General features: G+C 48.0%; 1 protein-coding gene across 2 annotated transcripts; it reads left to right on the forward strand.

Moving 5' to 3' along the window:
• The first annotated feature begins 11150 nt into the window (after positions 1-11150).
• On the forward strand, positions 11151-13357 carry LOC119700159 (histone H2A.Z). 2 transcript variants are annotated; one of them, XM_038134692.1, is made up of 5 exons: positions 11151-11327; positions 11657-11734; positions 12125-12238; positions 12678-12807; positions 12959-13357. In XM_038134692.1, the coding sequence occupies exons 1-5, from the start codon at positions 11325-11327 to the stop codon at positions 13018-13020; spliced, it is 387 nt and encodes a 128-aa protein (XP_037990620.1). In that variant the 5' UTR covers positions 11151-11324; the 3' UTR covers positions 13021-13357. The 2 variants fall into 2 exon arrangements, with proteins under 2 accessions (XP_037990620.1, XP_037990619.1); XM_038134691.1 differs by lacking the exon at positions 11151-11327 and having other exon boundaries at positions 11597-11734.
• The last annotated feature ends 1077 nt before the right edge of the window (positions 13358-14434 follow it).

The raw sequence follows: 14434 nt of genomic DNA on the forward strand, positions 1-14434 counted from the left end.
AGACTGTTTGCTTTTTTTGCCAAATTGGATTTTCTTTGTTCGGTGAGCTAGCTATTAGCTTCCAGTGAGAGGAGCTGGCAACTTATGCATCCACATCTTGGCAGAGTCAGGTGTTCCTGGCTGGGGGAAGAAGAACATACTTAGGAAAAGGCTGTAGGAGGCCCACATGGAGCCTCCTGCCTGCACAGGTTACCAGAAGCCCTTTGTCTCCCTGGAGGGGAATGCAGCATGTCTCACCAGAGGTGCCAGCCCTGCAGAAAGTAAAACCCTCCCCTACTACAGGGGAAGATGGACCAGCTACAGTCCTGGGTAGAAGACATGGCTTTTGAATACATCAAGGAGGCACGTGCTGATCAGTCTCTCCGTGCTGCTCTGTGCTGAAAGAAACCATGTCAATGGTGTGAGATCTGCAGGAGGTGGTGGTATCCACGAATACCTCATCCTTCAGCTCTGTAGCTTTGGTGAAACAGCTATGGACTCTTGGAGCTGATGTTCACGGGGACATGCTGAAGTGCCTGCAGGTGCACTGCACGTCACTTCCCTCCCTTGTGCATGAGGAAGCAGAGCAGACACAAGTAAACCTTTGCAACAGCCAAGTCAGAATCAAGCCCCAAGGTCTGTCCAGTTGACCACAGCTGTTGCAGAACAAGCTCACTTTTTCATCTGGGCATAATTTCTTGCTTCAGCTACTTGTGCATAGTGGCTACGGCATGTGTGTGCATTTATCATGAGGTCATATTCAGAATGAGCAAAGGGAACAAGAAGCAACTGCAAAGGATGATGAGATAGAAGTGCTTTAATAGTCAGGGCTCTTCTGGCCACCATGGATGGTTTGATGCAACTGACATAGACATGTGCAAAAACCAACTCTCCTTCACTTTTTGGGGGGGGGCAGGAGGAGAGGGTGTAGTGCTCAAGATATATGCAGACCACTGCAAAGCAAATTATGCATTTAGATCCTGATCTGCTGCTCAGTTGTATTTAGAGCTTGAGCACAGAGATGATGTGGGTCTGCAATTCCTTGCTGTTTCATGGGGACTCCTGCACTCCCTCACATCACTATCAGCTGCAGGGATTGCTGGAGGCAGCAGATTGCCAAGAGCTTGTTATCTCCTAATTGGGACCCAGGTCCTGGTTTGGTCCCGTCTCTAATTGGGATTAGTGAATGCTGAGGATTAAATGAGCCTAGTTAGCTAATTAGGCTAAATGATAAAATAGGTAAGCAATAATGACATGCAAATACCCCAACATTCGATTTTCTGACTGATAAGTTTAGGGATGTAGGAAACTTGGACACACACACATACACACATTCCCCCATTCAGCCTGTGTGATGCTGTTCTGAAAGTGCTGATGGCTATGTAAATCCCTGTAAGCCAGTGGCAAGTCCCAGAGGAAATGCAAGTCACAGATCAAACTGGTTATTGTTGAAAGCTTTTGATCTTATTTAAGAGGAGGAAATGATACTCCTGGCAAAAAAAAGTGCTTCTTGCTGGAGACGTGGCTGATGTTAAAGGTCCAGCTCAGGCAAAACTGAGTGCAGATGAAGCTGAAGAGTAGGACAGTGCTTCTGAAGCAGTGCAAAAGCTGATGAGTGAGATGGGGGAACTGGTTTCACACAGGGGCCGTGGGCTGTTACTGTGCTGTTTTGTCACTGTTGCAGTGGCTGGGGCTGGAACACCTCAGGGAATGTTTCATGTGGCTGCAGGAGATAGAGTGCACCATACTGCAAGGGGCAGTGGCAGTGCTTTTATAGGTGCAGGTGTGTGACCTGCAAGGTGCTCACAGCTGTGGTGTCTGCTTTGTGCTCCATGACAGGTTGCCTGAAGCCTCAGGAAAGGAGTAGGAAATGTAGTGTTTTGGAGGAGCTGCTCCTATTACAAGTCTGGAACATCCAATACATGTGACAGCAAACAAATGACCAAGAAGGTGAAAGGGGAAAGGACATGGTCAGAAGCAAGGTCACAGGGAATATATTCTCTCTGTGGGACACCACCTTTCCACAACAATGTCCATAATGATCAGCCATGCCCTGCTGGCAGCCTCCACCCTCAGTACTGCAGAGATGCTGTGCCTGGCTCCTCTGAGGGAGGTGGTGCAGGAACTTCTGGATGTTCACTTTTTGTCCCGAGATGTTTTTTGAGGGGAGGCCTTCAGCTTTTTGCAGTTGTGTAGCCACTGACATGTATGGTAAGTTCACATTTCACAGGGAGTTCCCTTAGAAATCGGTCACTGAGCACCCCTAATCTGATTTGTTTGATTGTTTGGGAGAGGTTGTGGTTTTGTGATTGTGTGGGGGTTTTTTTCTATTTTTTTTTTCCTAAACAGCAAGAAAAAAAGGAGACCTATGCATGGCAAAAGGCAAGTGCACAACGTGCTGGAGTGCACTGATCCCAGCTCCAGAAGGTGGTATCACAAACAGCTGTTGCTTGGCTGCCCACCATCTGAAAATACATCTACAAGCATCTACATCAAGTTGTACACAAGCAGAGACATTAGCAAAAATACTCCTTTGTCCTCCACCGTTCTGAGTTCAGGTAAATATTGTGTTATTTTAAGTGTTTCCAAGACCAAGAGAGGAGGGAAATGCAGCTGCTGGTGGATGGGAGGTCGCTTTGAAGTAAGGTCTGCCTGGAGAAAGAATGAAGGAAGGAGATGGAAGTCCCCTGGGCTTCTTCCTTCTGCAGCCCTTTGCCCTCACAGCCAGCAGCAGGGACTACAGGCACCAAGAGCTCCTCAGGGACCCCAGCTGGGCAACAAATATTAGTCTACTTCAAATGGGGAGCCTGTTGCACTGCATGTACAGATGTGAAGTGGATCACTGCCCTGAAACAACCTTTGTAGTCTTGGGTGGCAGCTCTCAGTTGCTCATCACACCCTTTTCTGTGGTGACTCATCAGAAACTGCTTTGCATGCTTGGAACCCTACATCCTTGGGGCTGCTCTAAAGCATGGGGAAGCCCAGTGCTGTTGTTGGGGCTCTGCTGGGGAACCAGGCAGTGGGGGAGACAAATCAAGCTGTGCATATGTATTTATGCAACCCGGTTCCTATACATCACCCCTGTGCCAAAGCCAGGTGAACAGGACCAAAATGATGACCAAGAGGAATGCCTGAAAATCCCACCCATAATCACTGCGTTTGAAGATACCACACTACTGTGTGCTAGCAAAAGCCTCTGCTCCCCAAGAGAAAGACATTGCCAGCCTTGCAATTTGGAGAGGCTGTTGGGAGCAAGCAGCTCCTGTGGCTTTGACCCACTCTGGCACCAGTGGCTTTCAGAGGCCGGCTGTGACATAACACCTGCAGCCAGCACTCCCACCCTGAGCCCATCCCCACGCTTACCTCCCAGCTGCTCCACGCCAAGCTCGGGGGGTGGGGGTTCCCACCCCCCAGAGAAGGATTTGCCCCACGGGTATCAGCTCTGCCCCTTCCCTGCCGCCGCCACCGCGCTGCAGGCTTCGTGTCCCCCATCTCTCCCTCCCACAGGAACTCCGAGCACCTCGTTTTAAGCTGCTCTCTCCCTCTCACCAGGCACCACCACTGCCCTGCCATAACTCTTACCCATCACCAGCCCTTGGTTTTGCTCCTGATTTACAGCAGCAGCAGCCCAGCTGCTTCACTAAGATAAGAGGGATGGATGCACATCCCCTTGAAGAGTCACAGAAAAGATGCTCCTCACGAAAGCCTTTCAAACCATCAATGTTTAACTCTCCCTGTGCTGAATATTTCTCTTCTTTCACAATGCTCCCAGGCATTGCAAGGCCTTATCAATAAATCATTGTATTTGACAAACTTGTTTACATTTTTTTTCTGCTTTTTACATGCATGGATTTGGGACAAATGCAAGACTATGCAGGCCCAGGCCCAGGTGAGAAAATTATAAAAGATGCAAATTATGTATAATCTAAAGTTATTAGGACATACAATTCCCCCCCCTCAAAATTTGACAGGATGGGAGGGTTTTTTTAAGCTAGAAAAGAGCTCACTTTTTAAAGTCAATCATTTTATAGCTGCACAATTATGCCTCTATTCATTGGCAGTAACTTCACCTAGTGAATTTCACAAGCTAGATTTTGTTTTGCTTTCACATCTAAGAAAAAAAAAAAAACATTTTTAACACAAGATCTCTAAAGCATTTTATCTTTCCTGCTCTGAAGTCTTAGCAAAGGATCTTAACCAGATGGCAGCCAGACAAGGTACATCTTGCATGAAATGCTGACCTTGTCTGGTCTCCTGACCACAAAAAATAAAATGTTTTTCTTTCCAATTTTACAGCGGGAGAGGTGCTGTGCTTTGGTTTTAATGGCAACCCCAACCCCAGAAAACAAGGATACCACTTTGGTGATGATGACTCAGCCTAAAAAGCCTTACTTAAGAAGAAACCCTTCATATTTTGGTATTTTATTTCTTATGTTATGCTGCCACCATTGGGACAATTTCATTTGGTCAGTCCCAGCCCCTTTACAGTTGAAGAGATTCATCTTTATAGCCCTGGTCAAAGTGTGAGTCATTTTCACAGTATATCAAATTTAATTGGGCAGTAATAGTCATACTGCAAGATCAAATGCTTCCAAGTGCAAACCTCTGCATTAAGGAGACTTGGAAATTTCCAAAACAAGTCCAGCACAAAAGGCCCTTCACTGCAGCAAACAGTAAGAAGAGATGAAACAAAGTGAAGAATCTACTTACCTACTTGCCTTTTTTTCTTCTTCTTTAGGCACAATTACTAACTTTTAAAGATAAATAAAAAAAACCAAACCAAAACAAAACCAAGCTTGCTGGGACTTACTGCTCTTGGAAATGAGACGGCCTTAGCTATAATCCCAAATTTTGGCAGAAGTGAACTCCTGAATTAATCTTGCTGTTGTTTGTAAAGGTATGTTACTAACAATTCTATCCCCCCTTGACCTCTGACCCCTCACCTTTGACGCTTGACCTTACCCTTTATCTCTTATCCTCCTTGGCCCCCAGTTTTTGACCCCTGGCTCTGGAGCCTGGTCCTTAACTATCTGCCCTGTCTGTACCCAGACCGGCTGCTGTGTCCTGTAACCCCAAACCCCCGGTGTGTAACCCTCAGCCCCCAGCCCCTGCTTGTCAGTGCAGCCTGCACGTGTCGTCCCTACCTTTTTGGGGTGCTCTTGTCCTCCTGTGAGGGTTCTGGTCTTGGCCTGGTGTTATGATTGCTCCTGCTGCTGCTGCTGCCACAAGGGCGAAAATGGCATCCTTAGGGCAGTGCAACTTTCTACTGTGTTTTTTTTATTTTAAACTAGAGAGGAAAATTACAATCGGGTTTAAACACAGAAGAGCAGAGGAAATGAGGTCTCAGTGAAAAAAAGAGGATCAAATCCAGAAAGGTTTGAAATACACCCAAAAATGTGATTAAAACCAAATAAGGTTAGATGTTGGTGCCAAAACATTGACATGTTTTATTTAACAGTAAAAGAGGGAGGAAGGAAGGGAGGGAATGACAGGGATTAGGTAGAAAGGTATCACCCTTCCAGGGGTCCCGATGACATCTGGTTTCTCCCTTCCATCTGGTCTTCTTGGTAGTGAGGGTCCCCCACTGCCAGGGCCATGCTGAAAAGCACAGAATCCAGTGAATTTGTGCTGACACCTCGACTCACTCTGTGTAACTGGTAAGTTCTCAGTAGAAAACAGGCCCTGGAGCTTGCAGTTCTTTGTTGCAGATGACTAAAAAGGAGAACATGTTATTATTAATTATGTACTATTCGGTGAGGGCTAGGCTGTCTGTGCCACAAGTTAGGTGTGGTACAGGATCTCATTCCAGTTGTGATCTTCAGTTACTTCTCTGCAAAACCCAACTTACACCTTGAGGAAGAAATGATAACTGTAGCAGCTGCCTCCTACTACCTAAGAAGAGTTGGTACTTCTTCTACTTGCAATGACTTCAGCAAGGAAAGGGTTAAGCCCCTCAATTTTCTCTCCAGACTTCCAAAGAGCAGGTGCAATTTCTTTTTTCCTTTCATTTTTACGGAGCAAGTTGTGTAGAACCATTTTCAGCTCCTGCAAGGGAGCATTTTGTTTGAGAACTTGGAAAAAGCCACCTTCAGGAAAATGCAATTTTCTTCCTTATTTTTTTTTTCATGTTTTCCAAGTTGTTTTCTTAGGCAAAGAAACTGGTATAAAGAATTTCCTATAGCTGGCAAAAGCCTATTTGACTACAATGCCCTCGGGACATAGGTATCACAAGGCAAACTAGATTCACCTGAGAGCTCCCCAACTTGAACACAATTGGAGTAAGTGCTTGCAAATGACTTTGTAGCCAACACAAAATATCATGTAAATATAGCTTCAATTAGTACATTGAACAGAGCTCAGATAGGAGGAAGGGGGAGGACCAAAGCAAAAAGCAAAATAGTGTTGAGGGGTAAGTTTCTGCGTAAGACAGTGGGAAGGATGAGGTTAAGGAGTTCTGGCTGCCACCATCTCTGACAGACTCTCATTTCACCTTGCCCAACTAGCTGTGGTTTCCTTTCAGAGCTGGCTAAACAGGAACAAGATAAAAATCGATACAGACTAGTCATTGTGACATTATTAATAGCAAATACAAGGGTGTACCATGAACAGCAGTGTGGTTTTAGGGGTAGTTCAAGTCTTTCTGAAATCAGTATGCAAGTGTTACCTGCAGAACTATTATAGAGACTTGTATCTTGTTACAAGTATAGACATTTATCAGAAAATAAACCCTCCTGCTTTCCAGTTGGTGCTCAGAGGGTCTGGGTGCAGCTAGGTTTATTTTATTTTTTTTTTTTATTATAAACAATTCAGCACTGTAAGTTCAGCTGCATTCAGTAAGATCCCAGAGGCATCAATACAGTGGGTCTCATTCACAACCAGAAATTCAGAAATAGTGCAGCTTACCAATGAGACATTGTAGTCTGGTTGAGTTCAGAAGAACTTGCACAAACACAGACACACCAAAAGTGCAGTTTATTGGAACAACAGATTGTAGATGCTTACAGATTGGCAGTGATGGATTCGCTAGATGTGCAAAATATAAACATATACTACTGTGTACAAGTGTTTCCAGGTATGTTCTAGAGGTGCAAATCTTACCAAAGAGGCATCCCAGCTTTGGGGAAGGAGAGAGGAGTAAACCCTTTGACTTGTCTGCAAAGTGGTAGTATTCTCAAACTCTGCCACAGAGGATTTCAAATACCAAATCACATTTTTTGGAGAACTGGAAGTGAGAATGTAGTCAAATATTCTGTTAGCTGCTATCACAAAGGGGAAGGGTAGACACTTTATACCTAAATTAGCAATATTGAGAGTTACAAAAAGAGAGATTATGAAGGCTGTATGTCTTCGGCAAGGGCAGAACAGGACTGCAATACCTGTGCTACTCCCTCTTCCAGCTGGATTGCAGCGATGAGAATCACCTACAACCTATAGATAAGATAACCTATCACCCCAAGGGCAGTCATCATGCCCATGGTGATCCCTTCACCACATATCTCACACCACATCTCATTCCTATGAGGTGTGAAGCTGTTTAGAGATAACAGATTAATAGATATATCTGTTAAGCTGAACAATTGAATCCATTGATCACTACGAACAATACAGCAGTGCAGCCGCAGAGGGTGGGATTTTCCTGAACCCAAATACAGCAGCCAGTGGGGAGACCCAGCAGAGCAGAACCCTGCTATTTGATAGAGATCCTGGAAAAGGGTACAAGGGAAGCCCTCTGCAAGGGGAAAAAACTCTGGGGGCAAACACAAGTCATACGGGAACTCATATCACAAAAACTAGAGCCTGAATAATTTAAGTGGTGTCTAAAAAAAACCCCGTACGAACTATATTACTCACCTAAGGAGAGTTGGTTCAAAGTTCAGCATACTAAAACATCTGACTAAAAACTGTGTACTAAAAACTGAACTGCTTAGCTGTCACCTAAAAAAATTAATTTCTCAAATGCTCTCTGCTGCCTGGCTCTTGAAGTTCCACAGATATCCAGACTGGTATCCTGGGAATACCATGGCAGAGCTGAGCACCTCGACATGTATCTCCCACTTAAACCTATGCAGGATGCAAAAACTGTAACGTTCTGGAGGCTGTGGCACAACGAGCTTTCTGGGAATGCTTCATCAGCCCACTAAAGATGATCTCCACCACTTCTGCAGAAACTAAAATCCTGCAAAAAATTAATTCATGGAAGTCCAAGTGTTATCATGTTCACAGCCCCGTACTTACTGAGTAGGGAGAAGTAGTACCTGCTTTAGAGAATTTGTTTATATTTTTGAGGCAATCAGAAATAATAAGGAAATAATATCAAGTAGTAGGCAGAGTAGAAAAAAAAGCAACACTACACCCCAATTCTCCTAAAGCTCTGAGAACACAGGTGGGCAGTTGAAGCTCCTTCAGGTACCGCTCTGTCTCCAAGGCAGAGGTAACCTTTACCCAGCAGCTCCCACTGCGAGGCTGACGGCCTCTCAGCAAGGAGCTGCCCCAAGCCGGCTCAGGCAGGGCATCAGCAAAGCCATCCAGCTTCCCAGGGCAGGTGGGAAGTGGTCCAGGACAAGGCAGAAGCAGGCTGAATGCTGGGCTGTGTGTGATGGACTGCAGCGGAAGCAGCTCAGGCACAGCCTGCCCAGCACAGACAGCGCTGCAGGGCCCACTCAACATCAACAATGAGAAGCACCAGAAAAACCTCACAGTAAAAAAGCAGGGGCGCAAGGACTGAGTAAATGATGCAAACCCTTTCACCACTGTGGCCTTCAAAGGTAAGACACCTGGGGATAGGCTTTCAGTACAAATATCATTATAAATATCATTAGGAACATGGAGGTGGTAAGTGCTCCCTTTGGCTCCTTTTGTGCATGTGGGATTGTGGGACTGAGTTATTTGTGCTCACAACTGGGTCTTAAGTTGCTTTGGGATTGTTCCTGAGTACCTAAGTTTGTTTCAATTCATCTCTTTAAATAGCAGAGAGGGGAGTTCGGGTTGTGCTCGTGACAGTGTCTTGTTAGCTGGCATGAGGTGATCTGAGGCTGGTTTCATGTACTCTACCTGACATGTCCCTAACCTGACCTGTATGGTAAATATATACCCTTGCTTTGGCTTCACCTTTGGTGTTAGGCTGCCTTGCCTGGTAATGCCAGCTGTAAGGAGCTCCAGGCAGCCAAAGTGAGCCATGTGGAAAGTTCATGTGTGAAACAGGGAATGTCTGTGGCAGGGATATCTCCATCTGATTAGGAGGCCTTTTTGTTCCTCTTCCTAGCACTTCCGTGGACAGAAACCAAAGAGAAAATTTTTTTGTTTGTTTCTTCCTACATATTGAATGGTGTTCTACAGGGGTATTACGGCCTGCAACTTGGTTCTCTTTTCCTGCAAGGTAAAGGGCCCATGGATCCTTGATTTTGAACAAATAGTTTTTAAACAGCATGTTGAATGAAATCCTAAGTTCTGCAGGCTTTCGTAAAACCTTGAGGTTTGTTTTTAAACTTAACCCCCGCCTCCCAAAATCCTTCAAACCCTCTTATCTTTTTTTCTTGTTGAAGGAGAGTATAAACAACTGATGCTTCAAACAGACAGAAGCACCAGACAGTTACATAAAAACAAACTGCCAGATCCCTGCATGTGGGAGTGTCTGCTCTCAATTCAGTCCTGCCTCTCTGTGAATGTGCCTGGAAGTAGGTCTCCCCACCCGGAGGCGATAGCAGCTGGTTCGAGAAGCCCGAGCTGAAACAGGGTGCTGCAGGCACTGATGATGTGGCCTTAGGCCGTGCAGCGATTCAAAGGGTCCTTCATAGCCAGGGGACCAAGTACTTGCAGTCAGACATTGGAGAGGAAGAGCCACAAAGTTTTAAATCTTTACTACTTGTGTGAACAGCTTAAAAAGACCTTTAAGTGAAGCTCTGGGGATCGGGACATATCCTCCTGTCTTACAGCTCCGAGTACTTTGGTTGTTGTAGACCTGAATAAAGGGGAAAAGTTATGGTGTGGAGAGCATCCTCATGAGAACTTTATGCTGTCAGCTCTACCTCCAGTTTAAGGTCTGGCTGTAAGAGTATTCATTGTGCTCAGGACCCTTCAATATCAAGGCAGAGGAACTACAAGCTACACCTACCCAGGTGGTGGGCTTGTGATCAGGTTGCTAAAGTGCATGACAGATCCAGCTCGTCTTCCCTCTGAAGAGCTATTCAGCCATCTAAAGGCCAAGGTTTCTCCCTGAGCTCATTGCATGCTCACAGATGAACTGCAAATCTCTCAGATAACACAGACTTACAGCGTTCTGGAAGAGCACTGTGAATTGTTACTTTTTTGAAGCTGAAAATATAGGATTAACCAAGAACACTGTCAGCTGAGCTCTGAGGTTCAATGGTTAACATACTGAAAATGGCACCCTGAAAAAACAAGCAGGTTAAGGCTTTATTTTGGGGAAACACAGGCAGGGATTCAAAGAGCCCAAGGTGAGGAAATTTGCACTACATTAATTGTTACACTTGGAACAGAATTAATGATAAACTGCTGTCAACTGTACTTTGTAAAACATCCAGGGACACAAAGGGGTCTGAGGCTGGGTGGCCCTACGTATTACAATAGAGGTAAAAATAAAAATCAGAGCACGTGTGTAGTCGTTGGCACTTCTCCACGCCCGGAATCTCGAGGAGTTGATGCGAGCCTTATTCGACGCCCCTGAGCAGCCTCGTGTCCTCGCTAACGCAGTGCAATAGCTCCTCATCCCAAACCCGGCACATAATCTCCTTCCCGCTGCTCCTGAGGCGCTCTGCACACAAAGCCAATTAACTCCATTGTGGACAGAAAGCTTCGCCGGCAGTGCGGCGGCTCTGGAGCCATCTGAGCACACAGGCGAGGCTCGGAGCGGGACCTGGCGATACGGAGCCCCGCCAAAATGAGTGGAGCGACTCTGGGCAGGATCTCTCCCGCCGGTGACCCCACGGAGCCCCATACCCAGAGCAGGCGGCCGGCGCCGGGCCGAAAGAAACCCTCACCCCGCGGGCGACACGGCCGAGACACCCGCACCGCCTCCCCCCCGTGTCCGGGCGCGGAGGCGGGGCCTCTCCCGCTCCCCGCGTCGCGCGGCCGGCCCCGCCCCAGCTCGCCATTGGTTGTCGCTGGGGCAGAGCGGCCGCCCCGCCCGCGGCCATTGGCTGGCGGCGAGGCCGGGGTTCCCGGATGCGGCCGCGCGGTGCGGATATAAAGGGCCGGGGGAAGGCGGGAGTGGGCGCAGTTTGAATCGCGGCGGGTCGGGACAGGTCGGTGTTATCGCCCGGGCTCGGTGTGTGCGGGACGCTTTCTGCTTCAGCCTTCCCCTGCGCGGCACTGCGCTCCGGTTCGCTATGGTGAGGAACCGCGGGGGCGCTCGGGGGGCGGGCGGCGGTGGCTGGGGCCGGGCCGGTTCCGTGCTGCTGATGGTGGGGGGGAACGCGCTCTGGCTCCGTGGGGGGAGGGCGGGGGCGGGTGGGGGGGGATGGTCGCACGCGCAGTGGCGCCCCGGGAACGGGGAGCGGGGGCCGCGCATGCGCGCGGGGAGCGGCCTGTGCCGCGCGGTGCGGCGGGCGGCGCGCACGCGCCTCGCTGCCGCGCGGGTGGCGCGGGGGGGGGGGGGTAGTGGAGAGGCGGGCGCATGCGCGATGGGAGACGTCAGCGTCTGCTCTTTTGGCATTGCCAGGCTGGTGGGAAAGCTGGGAAGGACTCTGGGAAGACCAAGACCAAAGCAGTGTCCCGTTCCCAACGGGCTGGATTGCAGGTGAGCAGGGGCTGGGGTGTGGGTGAGTGAAAGTCAGGCTGGCCTTCCATCTGTTGATTTGTTTGTACAGTGTGAAACTTTCACACTCTGCTCTCTGGCTCTTGTCTGGAATGATGTAAGGATCGTAAACCAGATATTCGCATACCCGGCCGGTTTTAGACCTTTGCATATCTGTGCAGGGAGGAAAGTAATTCCCTTGTGGCTGTTGCTACAACTTGCGCTGGGAATCGTGAAAGTTGCTGATGTGAGTTTGGCGTGCAGTGTGTTAACTGGGTTCTCAAGTTCTGAAATGCAGCCCGTGCTTGTGCCACTGGCATTCTGCTACCCACAATGTGGTTTTGTGCAGAGCCTTTGTCGTCACAGCCTGTTCACACTTCTGTTATTTTCCAGTTCCCTGTTGGCCGCATCCATAGGCACCTGAAGTCCAGGACAACCAGCCACGGGCGTGTAGGAGCCACAGCTGCTGTGTATAGTGCTGCAATCCTGGAGTACCTGACAGCTGAGGTAAAGTGCCTGCAAGGGGTGCGAGCAAGTTGGTCAAGGCCCAAAAGGCATAACGACCAGCACCTACTGTATTGGACAGTTTGGACTGGGTTGCAAACTCCTTGTGTGCTTTGAGACCCTTTAAAGTCTCCCAGAGAGCAAAAGACCATGAAATATAACTCTGCATTTCATGCAAATCCTGCAGTGTGCCTTGTAGGAAAAATGCAGTGTGTGAAATAACTTAAAATGGGCCATTACAGTGTGTCATATTTACTGTATAGCACTTACTCTGTCATTGGGAAAACTAAATGCCTAGCTCTAAAGGAGGAACCCCTTGAAAAGAGATATTGTTTGCTGTCTTGTTGTCACTAGCAGTATTTGGAACAGAGAATTGAACAGCTAAGACTGTGCCATTGGTCTCCCTTGATTGTGTAATTGTTGAAAAATGGTCTTGTCTCAGGTCCTTGAGCTGGCGGGAAATGCATCCAAAGACTTGAAGGTGAAACGTATCACTCCCCGTCACCTGCAGCTTGCCATTAGAGGAGATGAAGAGCTGGATTCTCTGATCAAGGCAACAATTGCTGGTGGTGGTATGTCAGTGCTTGCTGTTTATGGGTGCTTGGGTGGCATGAACTGTCACAGACTTGGAAGTTTGTTAGTGTTGTCATTTTATTTGAAGCATGAAGTTTAGGAAAGTTGTTGAAGAGAAATTGCATGGTCTTAACTATTGTTCTTTTTTAGGTGTAATACCACATATCCACAAGTCCCTCATTGGCAAGAAAGGACAGCAGAAGACTGTCTAAAGGATACCAGGATTCCTTGTTATCTCAGGACTCGGAAGTACTTAATTTGTCCAGTGTTGGTGATTCCAGTGGACTGTATCTGTGAAACACAATTTTGCCTTTTTTTAACTTTGAGAAGCTAAAGCTCGCTTGAGCTTTCTAACAAACCAAATTTCTGCGTTGAAGTCTTAACCATATTTAAGTGTTACCATGGCTTCAAAGAAGCTATTGTGTTTGTAGTGGGTTGTAATTGAGCTGACTGTTTTTAGATTGGTTTAAGTAAAGGAAATGTTTGGTTTTGTACAGACTTTTCATCTACTAGAGTGGAAATACTCAATAAATGTTATGTCAAGACTGATTTGCCTCTTTTTCATTATCTGGAAAATCTGGTCTCCACTGTGCAGCTCTTGAAATTGTTCCAAGAGCATGTCACCGGCAGACCCTCCTGCTGGGCTTGGGGCATCTTGAAACCCAGCCTAAGAGTACTGCAGTCAGTAATACCATGTAGTGAAAGGGCACAGGCCTTTGTCCTGTAAAGTTACACTCTTCCTAACTGAACCTGCTGTGTCGTGTGCTGAAGATGTCTTTAGCAGGGCACGTGAAAGGCTGATGTTATTTAAGGCCAGTTTTACTCAGTGTCAGCCTTCACAGAGGGAGAGGGTCTGTCATGGAGGAGGGTAGGATAAGCTGAAGGTATGTTGAAATTCCATGCTTCGCATAATTTCGTGTTAGGGCCTCTCTTACTATTTCAGCTTGCAAAAGCTTTGGACAGACATCCGCGAATGCACGGACTGTACTGCAGCAGCCTTTAAATTGTGCCATGCAGTGGAATCCTCAGCAGTAGTGGATTACAGGGGGGTCTGGGCACACCTTCAGCTGTCCCCCACTCTGCTAGTTCATTTTGCATAGCAAAGTCCTGCGTGTCGTGGTAAGGGAAAACCTCCTTTTGTTAAGGCAGAGGGGAATGGTTACTGTGTGGCTGGGGGTAGCAAGCTCCCTGCCTTCCAGAACTGCAGTCAGCAGTGCAATACTGTAAATAGACTTGCTTGTGCTGAGAACCGGCTCTTGTTTCCCTAAGCTCTCGGAGGCAGTAATCTCTGCTGCAGCACTAGCTGGAAGGTGGTGACCTAGATCGGAGACGCTGGTGAGACCTGTGCTAGCTGCACTCCTCCGGCGCTGCGGTGCTTCTCTGGATCAGCACCCGAGCGCTTCCTCCGCGGCGCAGCAGTCCTTGCGGGGCTGTAGCTGCTGTCGCTAATTGCAGCCAGCCGCTGCGCGGTGCTAATGAGTGCCGTAACGCAGAGTCGGCCACCGCGCGGGCTGCTCTCGCTTCCGTGCGGGGCCGCAGTGCTGCGGCAGCGCGCACGGTACTTTTCCACCGCAGCCGGCTCCCTCGCGGGGCCGGGCCTGAGGGCGGCCGCGCTCCCGGCTGGGA

This window comes from Motacilla alba, chromosome 4 (genome assembly GCF_015832195.1).
Source record: "Motacilla alba alba isolate MOTALB_02 chromosome 4, Motacilla_alba_V1.0_pri, whole genome shotgun sequence".
In the NCBI taxonomy this organism is placed as follows: domain Eukaryota; kingdom Metazoa; phylum Chordata; class Aves; order Passeriformes; family Motacillidae; genus Motacilla; species Motacilla alba.

Excerpts from the sequence above, each read along its gene's own strand:
- LOC119700159 (XM_038134691.1), top strand. The coding sequence starts at position 11,612 with ATGCGCGATGGGAGACGTCAGCGTCTGCTCTTTTGGCATTGCCAGGCT. Across the intron at positions 11,735-12,124 it reads CCCAACGGGCTGGATTGCAG|TTCCCTGTTGGCCGCATCCA; the intron begins GTGAGCAGGGGC and ends GTTATTTTCCAG. Across the intron at positions 12,808-12,958 it reads GGCAACAATTGCTGGTGGTG|GTGTAATACCACATATCCAC; the intron begins GTATGTCAGTGC and ends GTTCTTTTTTAG.